The sequence below is a fragment of the Thalassophryne amazonica genome, chromosome 17, assembly GCF_902500255.1.
Source record: "Thalassophryne amazonica chromosome 17, fThaAma1.1, whole genome shotgun sequence".
Taxonomy (NCBI): domain Eukaryota; kingdom Metazoa; phylum Chordata; class Actinopteri; order Batrachoidiformes; family Batrachoididae; genus Thalassophryne; species Thalassophryne amazonica.
Window position 1 is genome coordinate 11947700 of NC_047119.1, and position 18962 is coordinate 11966661.

The window sequence follows — 18962 nt, forward strand, 5'->3', positions numbered from 1 at the left end:
TCTGTATTGCAGTGTGTTTGTTGTAACTGTGCTCTAACTGTATGTTGGTGAAATGTATCTGCGTCATAAGACTTCAAGCATGCTCCAAACCTCTGCAATGTGAACTGGGCCTTCTTTTATCATGACTTGTATTTCATGGTGTTATTTCATGTTTATGCATCCAGAAAGTATTCAGTGCTTAACTTTCTCCACATTTTATGTTACAGCTTTATTCCAAAATGGAATAAATTCAATTTTTCCCCTCAAAATTCTACACACAGAACCCCATAATAACAATATCAATGAAAGTTTTTTTTTTGTTTTTGCAAATATATAAAAAAAAACTAAGAAATCGCATGTACATAAGTATTCATACCCTTTGTTGATGCACCTTTGACAGCAATTACAACCTCAAGTCTTCTTGAATATGATTCCACAAGCTTGGTGCACCTATCTTTGGGCAGTTTTGTCCATTCCTCTTTGCAGCATCTCTCAAGCTCCATCAGGTTGGATGGGGAGCGTTGGTGCACAGCCATTTTCAGATCTCTCTAGAGGTGTTCAATCAGATTCAGGTCTGGGCTCTGGCTGGGCCACTCAAGGGCATTCACAGAGTTGTCCTGAAGTCTGTAGATATCCTGAAGATATCTTGGCTGTGTGCTTAGGGTCATTGTCCTGCTGAAAGATGAACCATTGCCCCAGTGTGAGGTCAAGAGCGCTCTGGAGCAGATTTTCATCCAGGATGTCTCTGTACATTGCTGCATTCATCTTTCCCTCAATCCTGACTAGTCTCCCAGTTCCTGCTGCTGAAAAACATCCCCACAGCATGATGCTGCCACCACCATGCTTCACTTTAGGGATGGTGCCTGGTTTCCTCCAAACATGACACCTGGCATTCACACCAAATAGTCCAATCTTTGTCTCATCAGACCAGAGAATTTTGGTTCTCCTGGTCTGAGAGTCCTTCAGGTGCCTTTTGTCAAACTCCAGGTGGGCTGCATTTTACTAAGGAGTGGCTTCCATCTGGCCACTCTATCACACAGGCCTGTTTGGTAAGTTGCTGCAGAGAGGATTATCCTTCTGGAAGGTTCTCCTCTCCACAGAGGAATGCTGGAGCACTGACAGAGTGACCATAGGGTTCTTGGTCACCTCTCTGACTAAGGCCCTTCTGCCCTGACTGCTCAGTTTAGACGGGCAGTCAGCTCTAGGAAGAGTCCTGGTGGATCTCAACTTCTTACATTTACAGATGATTGAGGCCACTGTGGTCATTGGAACCTTAAAAACAGCACAAATGTTTCTGTACCCTTCCCCAGATTTGTGCCTTGAGACAATCCTGTCTCGGAGGTCTACAGACAATTCCTTTGACTTCATTCTTGGTTTGTGCTCTGACATGCACTGTCAACTGTGGGACCTTATATGTACACATGTGTGTTTCCAAATCATGTCCAATCAACTGACTTTACCCCAATTGGACTCAAATTAAGCTGTAGAAACATCTCAAGGATGATCAGTGAAAACAGGATGCACCTGAGCTCAATTTTGAGTTTCATGGCTGTGAATACCTATGTACATGTGATTTGTTATTTATTTATTTATTTTTAATAAATTGCAAAAATCTAACCCCCCCACCACCACCTTTTTCACATTGTCATTATGGGGTATTGTGCGTAGAATTTTGAGGACAAAAATGAATTTCATTCATTTTGGAATAAGGCTGTAAGTAACATAGCAAAATGTGGAAAAAGTGCAGTGCTGTGAATACTTTCCAGATGCTCTGTGCATATATATATATATATATATATATATATATATATATATATATATATATATATATATATATGTAGTTGAAGTGAAGTGAAAACGCACAGATTGACAGTCACACAGACAGACATGCTGATCGCTGTATCCCCCGTATTTCATACTGGCGCGGGGTGGTGGGGGGGTGTGTAATAATGTGTACACTGTTATTCCGTGGTTCTTCTTCAGTAAACTGCTAATGTATTTATGATAACGGTCATATCCTGTTGTATGATCATGTAGTGTACCACCACAGTAAAACTGATGTTAGTACCGTTGTGCCACATGTGGCAAAAAAAAACTTTCCTTTTTATATTGGCCATTTTTCTTGGCTGCTGTGGGGAATAACACTCAGGCAGTATGTAGGTCAGGCTTATTGAGAAATCACTCACTGTTCAAACCGGCCCATGACAGTCTCTGCTCAACCATCAGACCCCCGAGTCCCAACATATGTTCTCTTGAGCTGCTTGTCATCTATCTCGGCCTGTTTTGACTATTAAATGAACAGGCTTTTGCACTCAATCGGAGCTTCATTTACATTTTACACCAACCGACATGTTACACAGAAGAAGGGATGACAGACAGATGCAAAATGTTTAAAATAGCTAAATAAAACTTTAATAGGTCTTGCTGCAAATGTACAGAAATTGCACAGCCACATTTTGTCAACACAAATTCCTCTGTACATTATTGTTTTGTCACCGTCATCAAAGGAAGCAGAATCCAGCAAATACTTTACTTTGAACATACTTACAAAAGTATTTTCTACAATATAATAGAAAACATACATCTTTTACTTATATAGCTTTATATTTAGATCTATCTTTTGTTGAATTAAATAACCTTTATGAGTGAGTTTGTGGTCTCTGGATGAACTTAAAATGAGACGCAAAGTGGAAAAATGGGATGAAAAAATAAAGCAAAAGACAAGAAGTCAATATGGGTTTGCTTTTTTGTGGTTGTACTGATATTCACTCAGTGTTCTTTAAATTCACTGTCATGATGTTTAATCTCTGGTTGTACAATGTTCTTGAATCGATATAAGAAAAAAAACGTGGTTCAGTGATATAAAGTGACAAAGTAGGATTCCATTATGCTGCTGCACATTTAACTTTGCTTTTTGATCAGTGGTTCCCAAACTGGTGCAGGATCCTGACTATGAAGAGGTTTTGTTAGGGAGGGGTGTTATTTCAAAAAATTTTGAAATCTATAAATGTTTGCATGGAATATGGAAATATACACGGAATAAACCATAGAAGGATAAATTTTGGGTCATTTGGTTCCAAAAACCCATATGGACGGAGTCAGTGAAGATATTGGGTTCAAAAATAGCCAAAAATATCGACGAAATGTCATATCTTGAGAACCGCTGCACCTAGAGACTTGAAATTTGGCTCCAAATGTTGCCTGACCCCAGGTTTATATTCAACTTCTATAGTAACAATAAGCCTATCTGGTGTTTTTTTTTTTAAGAGTAATTGACAAAATTCCTAATTTCACTACATATGTTATGATCAATTGTAACAAACAAAGTCTATGTAGTTTTTATTTTAGGAACATCAGTTGAGTATAATCACATGTAAAGAATGACAAGGCCACAATGAACTAATTATAAGCAACAGAGTGGTTTTCTACGTCAACAGCACATATACGACACACGCATTACTTGAAATTTTCAAAGGCTCCGTCCATATGGGTTTTTGGAACCAAATGACCCAAAAATTATACTGTTATGGTTTATTCCATGTATATTTCCATATTCCATGCAAAAATGTATAGATTTCAAAAATTTTTGAAATAACACCCGCTCCCTACTTTTGTGTTGGTGGATTGGTTAACTGAGGTATGAAAACTATATATATATATATATATATATATATCAATCAATCAATTTTATTTATATAGCGCCAAATCACAACAAACAGTTGCCCCAAGGCGCTTTATATTGTAAGGCAAAGCCATACAATAATTATGTAATTACGGTCAAAACGACCCCCTGTGAGCAAGCACTTGGCGACAGTGGGAAGGAAAAACTCCCTTTTAACAGGAAGAAACCTCCAGCAGAACCAGGCTCAGGGAGGGGCAGTCTGCTGGGACTGGTTGGGGCTGAGGGAGAGAACCAGGAAAAAGACATGCTGTGGAGGGGAGCAGAGATCAATCACTATTGATTAAATGCAGAGTGGTGCATACAGAGCAAAAAGAGAAAGAAACACTCAGTGCATCATGGGAACCCCCCCAGCAGTCTATAGCAGCATAACTAAGGGATGGTTCAGGGTCACCCGATCCAGCCCTAACTATAAGCTTTAGCAAAAAGGAACGTTTTAAGCCTAATCTTAAAAGTAGAGAGGGTGTCTGTCTCCCTGATCTGAATTGGGAGCTGGTTCCACAGGAGAGGAGCCTGAAAGCAATCGATCAATTACAATAATTACAATTACAATCAATTACAAAGAATTACAATAGTCCAGCCTAGAGGAAATAAATGCATGAATTAGTTTTTCAGCATCACTCTGAGACAAGACCTTTCTAATTTTAGAGATATTGCGCAAATGCAAAAAAGCAGTCCTACATATTTGTTTAATATGCGCTTTGAATGACATATCCTGATCAAAAATGACTCCAAGATTTCTCACAGTATTACTAGAGGTCAGGGTAATGCCATCCAGAGTAAGGATCTGGTTAGACACCATGTTTCTAAGATTTGTGGGGCCAAGTACAATAACTTCAGTTTTATCTGAGTTTAAAAGCAGGAAATTAGAGGTCATCCATGTTTTTTATGTCTGTAAGACAATCCTGCAGTTTAGCTAATTGGTGTGTGTCCTCTGGCTTCATGGATAGATAAAGCTGGGTATCATCTGCATAACAATGAACATTTAAGCAATGCCGTCTAATAATACTGCCTAAGGGAAGCATGTATAAAGTGAATAAAATTGGTCCTAGCACAGAACCTTGTGGAACTCCATAATTAACCTTAGTCTGTGAAGAAGATTCCCCATTTACATGAACAAATTGTAATCTATTAGATAAATATGATTCAAACCACCGCAGTGCCTTTAATACCTATGGCATGCTCTAATCTCTGTAATAAAATTTTATGGTCAACAGTATCAAAAGCAGCACTGAGGTCTAACAGAACAAGCACAGAGATGAGTCCACTGTCTGAGGCCATAAGAAGATCATTTGTAACCTTCACTAATGCTGTTTCTGTACTATGATGAATTCTAAAACCTGACTGAAACTCTTCAAATAGACCATTCCTCTGCAGATGATCAGTTAGCTGTTTTACAACTACCCTTTCAAGAATTTTTGAGAGAAAAGGAAGGTTGGAGATTGGCCTATAATTAGCTAAGATAGCTGGGTCAAGTGATGGCTTTTTAAGTAATGGTTTAATTACTGCCACCTTAAAAGCCTGTGGTACATAGCCAACTAATAAAGATAGATTGATCATATTTAAGATCGAAGCATTAAATAATGGTAGGGCTTCCTTGAGCAGCCTGGTAGGAATGGGGTCTAATAGACATGTTGATGGTTTGGATGAAATAACTAATGAAAATAACTCAGAACAATCGGAGAGAAAGAGTCTAACCAAATACCGGCATCACTGAAAGCAGCCAAAGATAATGATACGTCTTTAGGATGGTTATGAGTAATTTTTTCTCTAATAGTTAAAATTTTATTAGCAAAGAAAGTCATGAAGTCATTACTAGTTAAAGTTAAAGGAATACTCGGCTCAATAGAGCTCTGACTCTTTGTCAGCCTGGCTACAGTGCTGAAAAGAAACCTGGGGTTGTTCTTGTTTTCTTCAATTAGTGATGACTAGTAAGATGTCCTAGCTTTACGGAGGGCTTTATTATAGAGCAACAGACTCTTTTTCCAGGCTAAGTGAAGATCTTCTAAATTAGTGAGACGCCATTTCCTCTCCAACTTACGGGTTATCTGCTTTAAGCTGCGAGTTTGTGAGTTATACCACGGAGTCAGGCACTTCTGATTTAAAGCTCTCTTTTTCAGAGGAGCTACAGCATCCAAAGTTGTCTTCAGTGAGGATGTAAAACTATTGACGAGATACTCTATCTCACTTACAGAGTTTAGGTAGCTACTCTGCACTGTGTTGGTATATGGCATTAGAGAACATAAAGAAGGAATCATATCCTTAAACCTAGTTACAGCGCTTTCTGAAAGACTTCTGGTGTAATGAAACTTATTCCCCACTGCTGGGTAGTCCATCAGAGTAAATGTAAATGTTATTAAGAAATGATCAGACAGAAGGGAGTTTTCAGGGAATACTGTTAAGTCTTCAATTTCCGTACCATAAGTCAGAACAAGATCTAAGATATGATTAAAGTGGTGGGTGGACTCATTTACATTTTGAGCAAAGCCAATTGAGATTAAATGCAGTGTTAAATGCAGTGTTGAGGCTGTCATTCTCAGCATCTGTGTGGATGTTAAAATTGCCCACTATAATTATCTTATCTGAGCTAAGCACTAAGTCAGACAAAAGGTCTGAAAATTCACAGAGAAACTCACAGTAACGACCAGGTGGACGATAGATAATAACAAATAAAACTGGTTTTTGGGACTTCCAATTTGGATGGACAAGACTAAGAGTCAAGCGTTCAAATGAATTAAAGCTCTGTCTGGGTTTTTGATTAATTAATAAGATGGAATGGAAGATTGCTGCTAATCCTCCGCCTCGGCCCGTGCTACGAGCGTTCTGGCAGTTAGTGTGACTCGGGGGTGTTGACTCATTTAAACTAAACTATATATATATATATATATATATATATATATATATATATATGATGCTAAACTGAAGATAAATTAATTTGTTTCATATTAGGTGGGTTAGATTAGAGATTAGATAGAACTTTATTGATCCCTTGGGAAGACTCCCTCAGGGAAATTGAGGTTCCAGCAGCATTGTATAGTAGCACACAGGGTCAGATGCACACAGAGTATCAATCATATGGGTACAGATTAATGATTTAATCAAATTGCTGGATACCTTGGCTTAGCTCATACTGCTGTTGATGCCGCATTTAACTATTTGACAGACCATGTTCAAGAAAACACATACTGTGGGTTATTGTTATTGACAGTTATTGTTAAAGTCAGTCACTATTAGGGATTCGTTAAACCGTTAGCATCATGTACAGAGTTACTGTTACCTGTTGTTAGTATTTTCTTTAATACAGCCTGTCATTAATCAAACATTTTATCCACGTAGGAGTCGCTGTGATGACATGAGCAATAAAGTAACATCAGCCGAAAAGGTTTTATAAAAGCAGTAATATGCTCTAAAAATAAAAAAAATTCAGTAACCTGTCTGAAAACATCCATATATTTTTTTTTGTGGTACAATAAATGTGTTTCATTGTTGACCTGCTATCAAGAAAAGTCATCACTTTTTGTTGTTTGCAGATTTAATGTTGTAAACGTTTTATTTTACACAAATGGAAATGAATTTATAATGGCAATTAAAAAAATAAAGCTAAGGGAAAACCCCATAATGACACCTTTTTGAATGTTTCAATAACAATACTTAAAAATGGGATCTTTTATTCTTAGTTTCCTCAGTATTATTCACAATTTCATAATGGTTAGTTATAAGTAAAAATTTCCCCCTCTTGATTTCCTTTGTTTGCCTTGTTTTCTAAATACATTCTATAATTGAGTTATTGTTATTATTATAACTATTACTATTATTGTATTTTTAATTGTAGGCCTGGATGAACTTTTTAAACTTTATTTATTATTACTAATAGCCGTAGTAGTAATCACAGTAGTATATTAACTTATTTTAGTTCCCTGTTCTGTGGAATGATCTCACTGCAACAATAAAACAGTGAGATGCTGTAGAAACTTTCAAGTCCAGACTTTAAGATGCACTTATTTTCCCTTTCGTATGGCTAGCATACTGGCATAGTATGTTACTATGCTTTCTACCCTTTTAAATTAATTTTATTAATGAAGCGAGTGGGAAGCAGCCTCAACTTTATTTAAATTGTGGGTCTTTTGTGAAGCTTAGGGCTAGTGGCTGGCAATCATCTTAGTATTACTTCTGTTTTTCTTGTTGCTTAATGCCGCCTGATTCTGTTTTTTTTTTTTTCCTCTCTGTCAGAGATGGGAGTGGGTGTCTTCTTCTGCAACCCTCCTGTCTTGTGCACCAGCATGGACTCGCAAAATCTCCTGTATAATTTCCTGTATTGTCTATTGTGTCTGTAGCATGGCCCAAGCAGAGGGTCACCCCTTTGAGTCTGGTCTGCTTGAGGTTTCTTCCTCAAATCATCAGAGGGACGTTTTCCTTACCAGTGTCGCCTGCGTGCTTGCTCTAGGGATTGGTAAGGTTAGACTTTACTTGTGTGAAACACCTTGCGGCAACTTTGTTATGATTTGGCACTTTATAAATGAGAATAAATCGAAATTGAAAATTTTATTTTAGTCTTTTTCTGCTGACTGAGTTTTGGCGACAAATAATTGTAAACTTTGTTGGGGGGTCATTTTTTTTTAAATCTTTTAAATCTCTTTAAAAATTTTAAATCTTACACGTGATTATGAGAGAAAACGTTTGGGAACCACCGACTTACATTCCAGCTGAGTTGACATTTATGTGTATTTGATATAAAGGTGCGTGAATGACTCACCACATTAAAATCCCATTGATGGCATCTTTTTTCTTTTCTTTTTTTAACTTTGCCTTGATTTAAAATACCAGAAATAAGTGTTGTGCTTCACAAAAAGCTAATTATAACATCAACCACTGAACATAAAAGTGCATATTACTAGACCGATGAGAAATACAGGATTGTGCCCGCGAATCTCATCACCGACTGGAGGAGCCTGGATGTCAGCTGGACTGGGCCTGAAAATGCTCCACGGCTTCCCAAGAGTCAAATTTCTTTTGTAATCCATTTGTTTTTGGCAAGTGAAATGATGCTGTAATACAAAAACAATAGCTTGAACAAGGAAAACACTAGGAGGCTAATAAAATCGATCTACTCAACGAGGACAGACGACTGAACTATTTGCTATTTACAATATCCATAATGATACAGCAGAGTCCAGCACAAGATACATTTACAAAAAAGCTCTGTTAACATCAGGTAAAAATAGTGTGAGCATTTTATTTACACTTTCCCAGGCTCCCCAACCCTTTGATACACATTATTTTATATTCATTGTTTGTCTGCAGCCATTAAAACATTATCGTCACTTTCCATTTGGCAAACATAACAAAAAAGAAAAGGTGATACGATGCTACCTTTGGCCCTCAAGCCAGGATGAAACACAGTGGTATGATGTCCGTTACAAGAAAAAAAAAATCAATCCAAAAACAGACTAAAGATGGGATGGCATTGTGATTCTGGGATCACATAGGATCCTTTTGAAGGACTAAACCCACATTAAGACCAACTGCAAGTTAACACATTCACATTCGGAAGAAAGGGGGTGAAAGTGAAAAAAAGATGAAGAGTCACAGTTTGATTGAAGCACATGGAATAGACGTACAATTCAGAAAGAAAAGGTAACGTTGGAGGCCATTGTTTTCATGGCTCACCAGTCCAGTGTATACCCGACTATAGCGGATCGCAGACAAGCTTTTCAACTGAGATGAACAGTGATCAGCACCAAGAGAACTGTTCAGTTAAACCACAGAGTTTTAGAGCTCTATTGGTGGAGGTGACACACAAGCGATATGGTATGTAAACCTTGCTGCCATCTTGTGAATGGCACACCAGCGCAAGATGCCTGCAAATTATGCAACAGTAGGTTACACAAACTGACATAAGGAAACTGATGAAGTCAGCCAGTTCAAGAAATTAAATCAGTAAACATGTATTGCTTAATTGCAAACCAGGCTTGGAAAATTTTATCTTTATAGATGTTTATTTTTGCCATTTCTGAAAGGAATGTGGCTTAAAATATGCAAACCATAGCTCATAATGATAAATGCACATGTAATCAAAGAACTCTCAAGCAGCCAAGAAATGTGGTGTCAGCGTGTAGTGTTAGAAGATGAGCCCAAACAGGCTGTTTTAAAAATGCTACCATACAGAAAACCTGACCGCAGTCCTAAAAGCAGAAGTGTGTCAATACCTGGCTCAAAAAAATAAAAAAAATAAAAAAATAAGGGCCTGCTCATAAAATGTGCTGTTACTCACATTATTTTCAAATAAAAGCATTTTCTTTATAGTAAAATAAGATTTAGTCTTCAGAAAGACTTCATCCAAAAATATGTTTTAGAAAAAGTGGTGTCAACTTATAATCAAGATCATCTTATATTTTGAACAAAACAGTAATTTGCATGAATCAGTGTCAAACCTGTAAGGCCCAGGTTTTTCACTCAAGTATGCATTCCACTACATTTTTCAAATTGAAAACAAAACTACATATACATTTTTTTTAAATAAAATTCTAAGAGGCAAATTTAATTGTACAAGTTCCTCAACTGGTCATATTTTCTGAAAAAATAGTTTAGAGCTAACCCTAACCCTTACCTCGAAAAAATTTTCTGCTAAAACTTGCATTTTTTGTAATGTGTGCATTTGTTAACAATCGGACTGTACAAACTCTGTGACACCACCTATAGGATTTTAGAACAGCTGATATGAAGCCCATGTCTGAGCATGACAAAGATGGCTGTGCTGGTAGCGCAGACTCTGGCTATGTCACAACAAACTCGAATACCCCTATCTTTAAGTCCGAACCAGCTAAACTAACATGCTAATGTTGGTTCCGGTGTTTATGAAATCATATTTATAGGGCCTGCACAGTGGTTTGCTTTGATGTGAGTATTAAAAGTTATGAGCCGCTTATTTTCTCAGTAATCGTTCTTTATCGGGAATTAACGGATGAAGATACGACAGTTGTTAAAAGTTCTAATGGACTTAGCATACATCAATAAATAAAGAAAGAAGAGAATTGCACTCAGCACAAATATGGCAGCAGGGATGTCTTAGATGATCCATTGGGACATTTCTTCATAACAACAAGCCATATTACTCCAGGTATTTGTAATAAAATGCTCAAAATGACAGACACAGCTCTCTACAACAGCTTGCAGCCGCACTCAGCGGGCTCTGAGCGACTGATGCGAAGAGAGTCGGAGTGCTCAGCTCAGCAGCTCAGCGACCATGCCCTTAATTATGCATAACTTTATGGCTCAAAACACCTCAGACTAAGAAGTTACAAAGGCATTCACCCCATACAGTTGTTACGGAGGGAGAAACTATCTATAGAGACCAAAAGTTTTTTGTACCAGGCTGTAAACATATTTCTGTACTAAAGTTGGACATTTTAACATGGACTTCAATGGGATACTGCTCGCTTTTGGAGTCAACCTCAAGACAAGGAGTCAAGGAGCGGTAACTTTTCCTTCTTCCGGGTGGGCCTCATCTGGGAACATCGAATCTTATAACAGAGATATACCCCTCACAATATGGCTGTCACCAAAACAACTATTAACTAACACAATGAAAGGACTGCATTGTGTGTGTGTGTGTGTGTGTATATACATATATATATATATATATATATATATATATATATATATATATATATATACATATATACACACACACACCCTAAGTTCGATAATCAATAATTAACAAAATAACACCCTCCATATCCCCATTTTCAAGCTGTAACAGTGAGTTGTACTGTTTCAAATTTAAATAAAATAAAACAAACTAAAAATAAATACAAACAGAGGAGTGAAAACTAGATTTATGGGTGCTGTTGTGCTTTTGAATGATTATGAAAGTGTCTGAGTGAGACCATGCTGCTGATCCCTGCTCCGACCCCACTGCGAGCTACACACTACACATTCATTCTTTCATTGTCAGAGCAGAAAAATAAAGTCACTAAGCGGAAGGTGTCACACTGAAATAAAGGGAGGCTTTGAAAAAGAAATGCATACATCTATATTAAATTTTATGAATATAGTATAACAGCGTTCATTTACTTTGATGTTCATTATACATTAAGTGTTTACAGTTGTTTTTTTTAATCCTTTACAAATCCACAGTATAAGTTGTGCCTTTTTTTTTTGCAGAAGTTGGGGAGCTGCAGGGTAACGTTGAGTTGTGTTCCATACTTAAGGCCTTTCATGTACCAAATAGCTTTTCACAAAGTGCTCTATGTCAGGATAGAGGGGGCGCGGGGTCAGCGGGTCACTCAGGAACACAACCAACCAATGAAAAGAAAAATAAAGCTGATTGTTATGGAAAAAAGTAAAATGAATTTGGTTCTTTAAAAAAAAAAAGGAGCTGGAAATCTATCCTCTCGGGACAACTTCAAGCTCAATGGTATGTTTGTGTTTTAAGTGGTTCGAGAGGATGGTAGATTGAGAGAGGAGAGGAGGGTTGCCATGGTAACTGTGTGTGATGGAGTTACGTAGGGTTATGTAGTGGTTTGTCCTGGGTGTAAGTAGGGTCTCCAAAGAGTTCCAGAAGTGTCTGACTGATGGACAGCTTCAAGTTTATTATTTACAAACTCCGCCCATCTCCTCTGGCCGTCACCCTCGTAACGAAGGCAGTCTGGTGATCAGCTTCGCCCAGTGGCATCCTCCTCTTTCAAGCTCCGGCACGACGTCCAAAACACAAACGTTTTCGGAGAGTACCGCACACCTGTGCGTGCACTTACTGTGTTCTTGAAGTACTGTACACACATACACACGCGCGCGCACACAGGTACACTCTAGACAGTTTAGCAGTTGCTGCTATTTCTGAACTCGCCGTTCTCAGTGATTTGCAGTTTGGTGGGGTTGGTGGGTGAGATGCCATTACGGGTCTGCATGCTGTAGCGCTCCTTCAGCTGGGCCAACGCACTCATCAGGCGGGCGTTCGCTGCATCCAGCGATGCTATCCGCTTCTCCTGCAAAAACACGGAAAGACGTACAATCACTAATTAACATCAAGTATGTGATTATAACGGTCCACATGCATCTGCAGCACTAACAGCAGTAGTGCAGCGGAAACCGTTGACTGTATACACACTGAGATGTCCCATATCTCAATAGGGTGGTCTACAGCACAGAAAATCCACATGACAACAACTGTAAATGAACATTAGACAAGCAAAGTGTACATTTTTAAGCTTTTTATCAAATTAATAAGAGGTTGTATGCATGAGACCCTGAAAACTTACAACAACTCTCTGGTGCACAAAGGATTATGGGATATCTCAATAAGGTGAATACTGCCATGGACACTGCCATCTACTGGCCAGTAGATGGCAGTAGACAAAACAAATATACGTTTAATCTGTGTGGAATTTAATAAACACAAACTGAATTTCAGACATCTTATATATATTACTCTGGAACAAAGAGGATAAACAGTGTTGTAAAGGACAATAAACAGGATGTTAAAGAGCAAACAGGAAGCGATCGCAGCACAGTGATTATACCCATTGAAAATAATGGAGAAACAACCTGAGCTTCTGGCATGTTTACATAAAACAAACAATAACAGCGTCTATAAACCCAGAGAATATATTCACGAGAGTTTTAGGCACAGTATACAAAGAGTTTAATGCTGTTGTCCATGTGCAGCAGCCTGATCAGAGCGTCTCAATGCATTTCTCCTGTCGTGAAACTTTACCCATAATGCACTGCAGCATGTATACCCAAAAAGCTAAAACCTTCAAAATGAGTGCATTACTTTAAAACTAAAACATATAGCTAATATTTTGACTTTATAAAATGCCATTCTGGTGATTGTGGATCAAGATTTCACTTTGTAGACTTTTAAGGATTATGCCAAAACCACTTCACAGATACGACATCACAATCTACTACCAAGATAAGGAAGACGCTATTTTGTTTCAGCTTGTGAATTAAATATCAGATTGCAATATTTTGATCAGTCGGATCATTCTGGATCTGTATGCAGTTACTGCATTATGTTGTAGAATCCGGATCCAGGTAAAGTTCGGGTCATGATGTGAATCACATATCTGTTATATTTTGAGTTATAAGTTGACGAAAACTCATCAACCCTTGGCGGACATCAGAAATCTGGGACTGCTCTTGTTACTAATGACATCATATGCGGTTTGTCAACCTCTACTTTCATAACATAAATTCTGTGTTTTAAAAATTATGAAGTTGTGCAACTTCTAAGTGTCAAGAATAGATGATTGTGAACAGATTGCTGAAGATATTGTAACACACATCAAATGTAATGACATCACTGTCAAATCACCATGAATTCAAATGCCAACTGGCCTTGTCATCTGTCGGCGGTGGCTCCCTCTTACCTTTGAGAACTTCAGCTGTTTGTCTTCTATTCACTGAATGAAGGCCTCCTCAGGCTGCCATTCATTTTGAAAATCCTAATGTGATTATTATCAAAGGGGTCTAAATGTGGATTTTACCTTTCTGAATTAGTTCTGAAGTGCAGAACGTAACGAGTGTGCTGTGGAGCCATGACATCCAAAGCTTCAAGTATGTGTAAAATCAAACAGAATAGCTGACACTTGCACAATAACACTTCTGGACAGCACAGAATATGAACAGAAAACCCTTGAAAATGCTTCTGGAATGCATCAAATACTGATGCTTTGTCAGCTGATGTCAGTACAGGGATGGAGAGGCCACGGCCACATACTGTAAAACCAGAGATGCACCTGCAAATGGACTAATGAGAGGATCAGGAGGGGTCAACGGCAGAATCTGGTCAGGTTTAGCTATCAGTCTATAGGCACTCGCATTCTTTGTTATCAGCCTTCAATAGGTTTTGAATTAGGTCGAGAAACTGGTCAACTGTGAGGCCATTGTGACACCGTTACTTTGGCTGCTTTAATGTTAATGTAACGCTGATGCAACATGTGTACTGGCGAGTGAAGCACAGATGGGTGATTCTTTAACTACGGGCACTATTGACCTTGTAAATGTAATTTCCACCACACCATTGCCTTACAATATAAAGCGCCTTGGGGCAACTGTTTGTTGTGATTTGGCGCTATATACATGTGCTCTGATGTCACTGTTTATCTCCATAGAAACTACCCAAACAATCTTTCATACAAACTGTTTAAAGGGACATTACAGTGTTGTGGTGGAAATTACGGCAATAGTGTGGGACAACTACATTTTGTTTAAAAAAATCACAACAGTTGTATGACATTGAATACCCCAATTATGTTTTGATTATTTTACTGATATTTTATTCAGAGATATTTTAAAACATTAGAAAAAACGTTTCTTTACCATTCATTTTTATCATTGAAGATCAAAAGTCTGGGTGTGGGACAAGCACAAAAGGTTATATTTGCATATAATGATGCTGAAAAAAGGTTTAAAAGTCATCATAGACTACTAGAACAAATTTCTTAAAACACTTTCATTGTAAAGATAACTATAAAAGTGTGAACTTTCCCCTTTTTTCTGTTTTTCATACAATATGATCAAAGGACATAATAAGTGCCCGTAGTCTAAGAATCACCCAGATATGTTAATGCACATTCCATAAGGTGAGTCATCACTAGTCAGGTGTACTGTGTTGACGCAGGCACCGATAGCTTCAAAGTCGAAAATTCACAAATTATTGTAAAGTGTCCCTGCTATCTATTTACCGTATGGGAGGAACATGTTCCTTTGCTTTTCCAAAACCGAGGAATAACTTAGTTCCAAAAGCAATTAATCATTTATTCATATCAGTGCAAGATTTATGGTGGATACTTTTTTCTTGTTTTCTGTTTTTACTTGTGAAATCAATCAGTAATATCCAGAGGCCTCATTTATCAGCTGTTCATATGCACAGATTTGTGCTTAAGCTGTGCATATGAACACTTCTATAGAAAGTTTGGAATTGAGACTTATGGCACCTTGACCCTTGCGCGCATTTAACCCCTGCACTGCCGCGCGATTCGTCATGCCAATTGTAATTTCTACCCTGGTTCTTTTTGTAATTTACTGCCCGTTACCAAAAACCAAACCATTATTTTCCTCATTTTTGAGTTTATTAAAGGTCACGTGAAAACTACGTCTGGGACCCTCACAGGCAGTATCCATCCTGTGAAAGGCGCCTAAAATGGGTCATACAGCACTTTTTATACAATGTGGGTGTTTACAGTGGGTGTGGTTTAGTCTCACTTTTCTAATGTTACTGGCTCTCAGCAACAGGGGGATCCCTCCCTTTATCTGTAACTTGCACGTGTGTGGTGGAAGTGAAACTTAGCTCTTGCTGAAACTTTAAACCAGGTTCCAGACAGTGTTTCTGTATAGGCTCTCAGTTGTCCAGGTGGTTTCCATAGTAGAGAAGCTTGAATCTTCGACTGGACTGGGTTGCTTGACGCGAGGACGTTTCGCTTCAAATCGCAGAAGCTTCCTCAGCTACCCAACCCAGTCCAGTCGAAGATTCAAGCTTCTCTACTACAGGTTCCAGACACTTTTAAACATTGGGACTCAAGAGGGGGTATTGTGCAGATTTGTCTACAAGTACCAAATCTGGCCCAAATGTAGACCAAAACATACTTTTTTCATTTTTGAAGAGCGCCAAGCCAGGCGCTGACTGGTGGCTGCCATATCGGACAAATCCAAGACAACAAACATATCAAAACTTCATAATCGAAAGCTGTAAGATCATGAATGAAGGCACTTTTTATTTGTTTTTGACGTCAAGGATTCCAAATTTGACCTCTGTTGTGACATTCACAGTCAGGATAACCCCCTAAGGGCATATAAAACACCATTTGGCTGATTTAGTGGTCAAATGTGCAGCATTTACAAATCAAATTTATTCACATCATTTTAGATCATAAAAGAGTTGACAGTTGAGATGAAAACTAAGCCAAGTAAACATGTTGTAATTTACAACCCCAATTCCAATGAAGTTGGTACGTTGGGGATGCTCCTTTTGGGGATTCTACTTTTATACCCAATCATGACACTCACCTGTTTCCAATTAATCTGTTCATCTGTAGAATGTTCCAAACAGGTGTTCTTTGAGCATTCATCAACTTTCCCAGTCCTTTGTTGCCCCTGTCCAAGCTTTTTTGAAATGTGTTGCAGGCATCCATCTCAAAATGAGCAAATATTTGCACAAAAACAAAAAAGTCTATCAGTTTGAACATTAAATATCTTGTCTTTGTGGTGTATTCAGTTGAATATAGGTTGAAGAGTATTTGCAAATCATTGTATTCTGTTTTTATTTATATTTCGCACAACGTCCCAACTTCATTGGAATTGGGGTTGTACACCTGGGCCAGATTTCATGCTTGTAGAGAAATCTGCACAATTTATTTCCTAAGGACATGGACCATTCAGCTCGTCGAAGCTTTAGTGATTGATTCGTTCAGATATAGTCAGCCTTCGTTCAATACGGCGGACTTCGTTCAATACAGCGTTGGAAGAAAGTCAAACGACACGCTAACGTTACGAAAACTAAGCAAACAATTAGAAACTGTCAATAAAGAAAGCAAAATGAAATACGGACAAACTGAGGTTGCCGTCGGTATTCGTTCACATTTTTGAACCATTTCTAAATTATGACGACGCGCCAACTGCAGGAACGAAGCTGGACGAAGTTTAAATGATGCCTTTGAAAGTTGGCAAAAATTCGGATTTCTTGTTTTGTTTGGGTTTCGTTCTCCTTCGTTAGTACCGTGTGGCCGGGGCTTAAAGCTTGTTTTCTAAATAAAGAAGCAACACGGCACCATGAGTGAATGTTGTCAGGAATGGTTGGTTTTAAAACTACTGGTGGACAGGGTGGGTCATCACCCCCTAGTGGTGCATTTATGTATTTTTTTTTCCACATTGTGGCAACACAATAAATAGTTCAATCTCCATTTTCCAAAAGTTGATTTTCTTCGCTCTTTTGGCTGTCATTCCAGTGAGGAACACAAGTAACAAACAGATGTTCTGTAACCATATATGGTCAACTGAGGGCATTTCTTAACGCAAATAACCACGAGCGTGCATGGGCACGTGTGTTCGAACATGTGAGATTTCTCAACAGCTGATACTTACTGTTGACCAGCGTGCACCTCTTTGGTAAATATGTTTGTTTTTTGTTTTTTTTTTGTACTGACACACAAACTAAATTTTATTCATACAACAGTATTTACAATGTCCATCCATCCATTCGATTCATTCATTCATTCATTCATTTACAATGTTTTGCACGGATATAAATATCTGGTTTTCAGTGCCACAGTGTACCCCAAAATTCCATTCCCAGCATGCAACATTTTAAAATTCCTTTCATAATTGTAATCAGATGTGACCCCTTTAAAAAAAAAAAAAAATCCATCATAATTTTTAAAACATTTTAATATGAAAAAGAACCACGTGGATTACAGTCGGGGCTCAACATTGATGAAAGAGATTTTTTTTTTTAAATTTTAGATGCATGTTTTATAAGAGAGCAGCACTGCGCTGAGAAAGTCTGCTCAGCCATTCAAGCTTGTCGGTGCCAGAACCGAGACAGCTATGAATTAAACATCTTTGTATTTCGGCAGAAAATAACCCTTTGCTTTGTCAAACACAAGTGATAGCGCAGACAAATTGGAAGCACACAGAAGTGAAGAAACTTTGTGTAACCTGTGCGTTGGGAACAAGAGGTTTGATGACACACACTGAAAGCTTGGTGCATTATATCCTGATTATACTGATCAATGATGACAGCACGGGCGCCCACTCACTTTATTCTTTGGTGATTTAAGATACTCTGGTTGTAGCTTATCTCTGAAATGCTACATGCATAATTTTAAGCAAAAACTGTCATCTGTTCATATAGTGAAGGCTTTTGTCTTGTTTCCTTTCTCCTCCCTCAGTTTTGCAAGTACAATCACCATTTTTCCCCTTGAAGCAAATGCTGAAGGGGCATTTTGGTGGTGTCGGGTTGTGTATGAAGGGTAAATGTACTGTATATACAAGTAAAACAACTCCAACATGAACTCCCGTGTAAACGCGGAATAAATCTGTGTTCGAGACAAACTCATTCATTTATCTATCTACTCACTGAATGCATTTTACAGGCTATATGTCAAACATTTTCCAAAATGAATAACCACAATATGGAAAGATTCACTTTCCTCACTGCACAGCGGCTCCTGCAATATGTGCCAAGTCGTAACATTGCTTGCTCATTAAGGGCATGATTTAAAGGTTGTGTGTGTATGTATAAAAATGTCCATAAACTTCTGAACTCCAGCAAAAAACAAGTGCATCTGACTAATGTTGTGAACTG

At 38.1% G+C, this 18962-nt stretch overlaps 1 protein-coding gene across 9 annotated transcripts in view; it reads right to left on the reverse strand.

Moving 5' to 3' along the window:
- Positions 1-11809: 11809 nt before the first annotated feature.
- dab2ipb (DAB2 interacting protein b) overlaps positions 11810-18962 on the reverse strand; it is a 516250-nt gene continuing 509097 nt past the window's right edge. For 8 of the 9 annotated variants that reach the window (XM_034193050.1, XM_034193052.1, XM_034193047.1 and 5 more), the window contains one exon: positions 11810-12642. In XM_034193050.1, coding sequence (XP_034048941.1) covers positions 12475-12642 — 168 coding nt within the window. In that variant the 3' untranslated portion in view covers positions 11810-12474. The remainder of the gene's footprint in view (positions 12643-18962) is intronic. The other variant, XM_034193048.1, reaches the window with a different exon arrangement.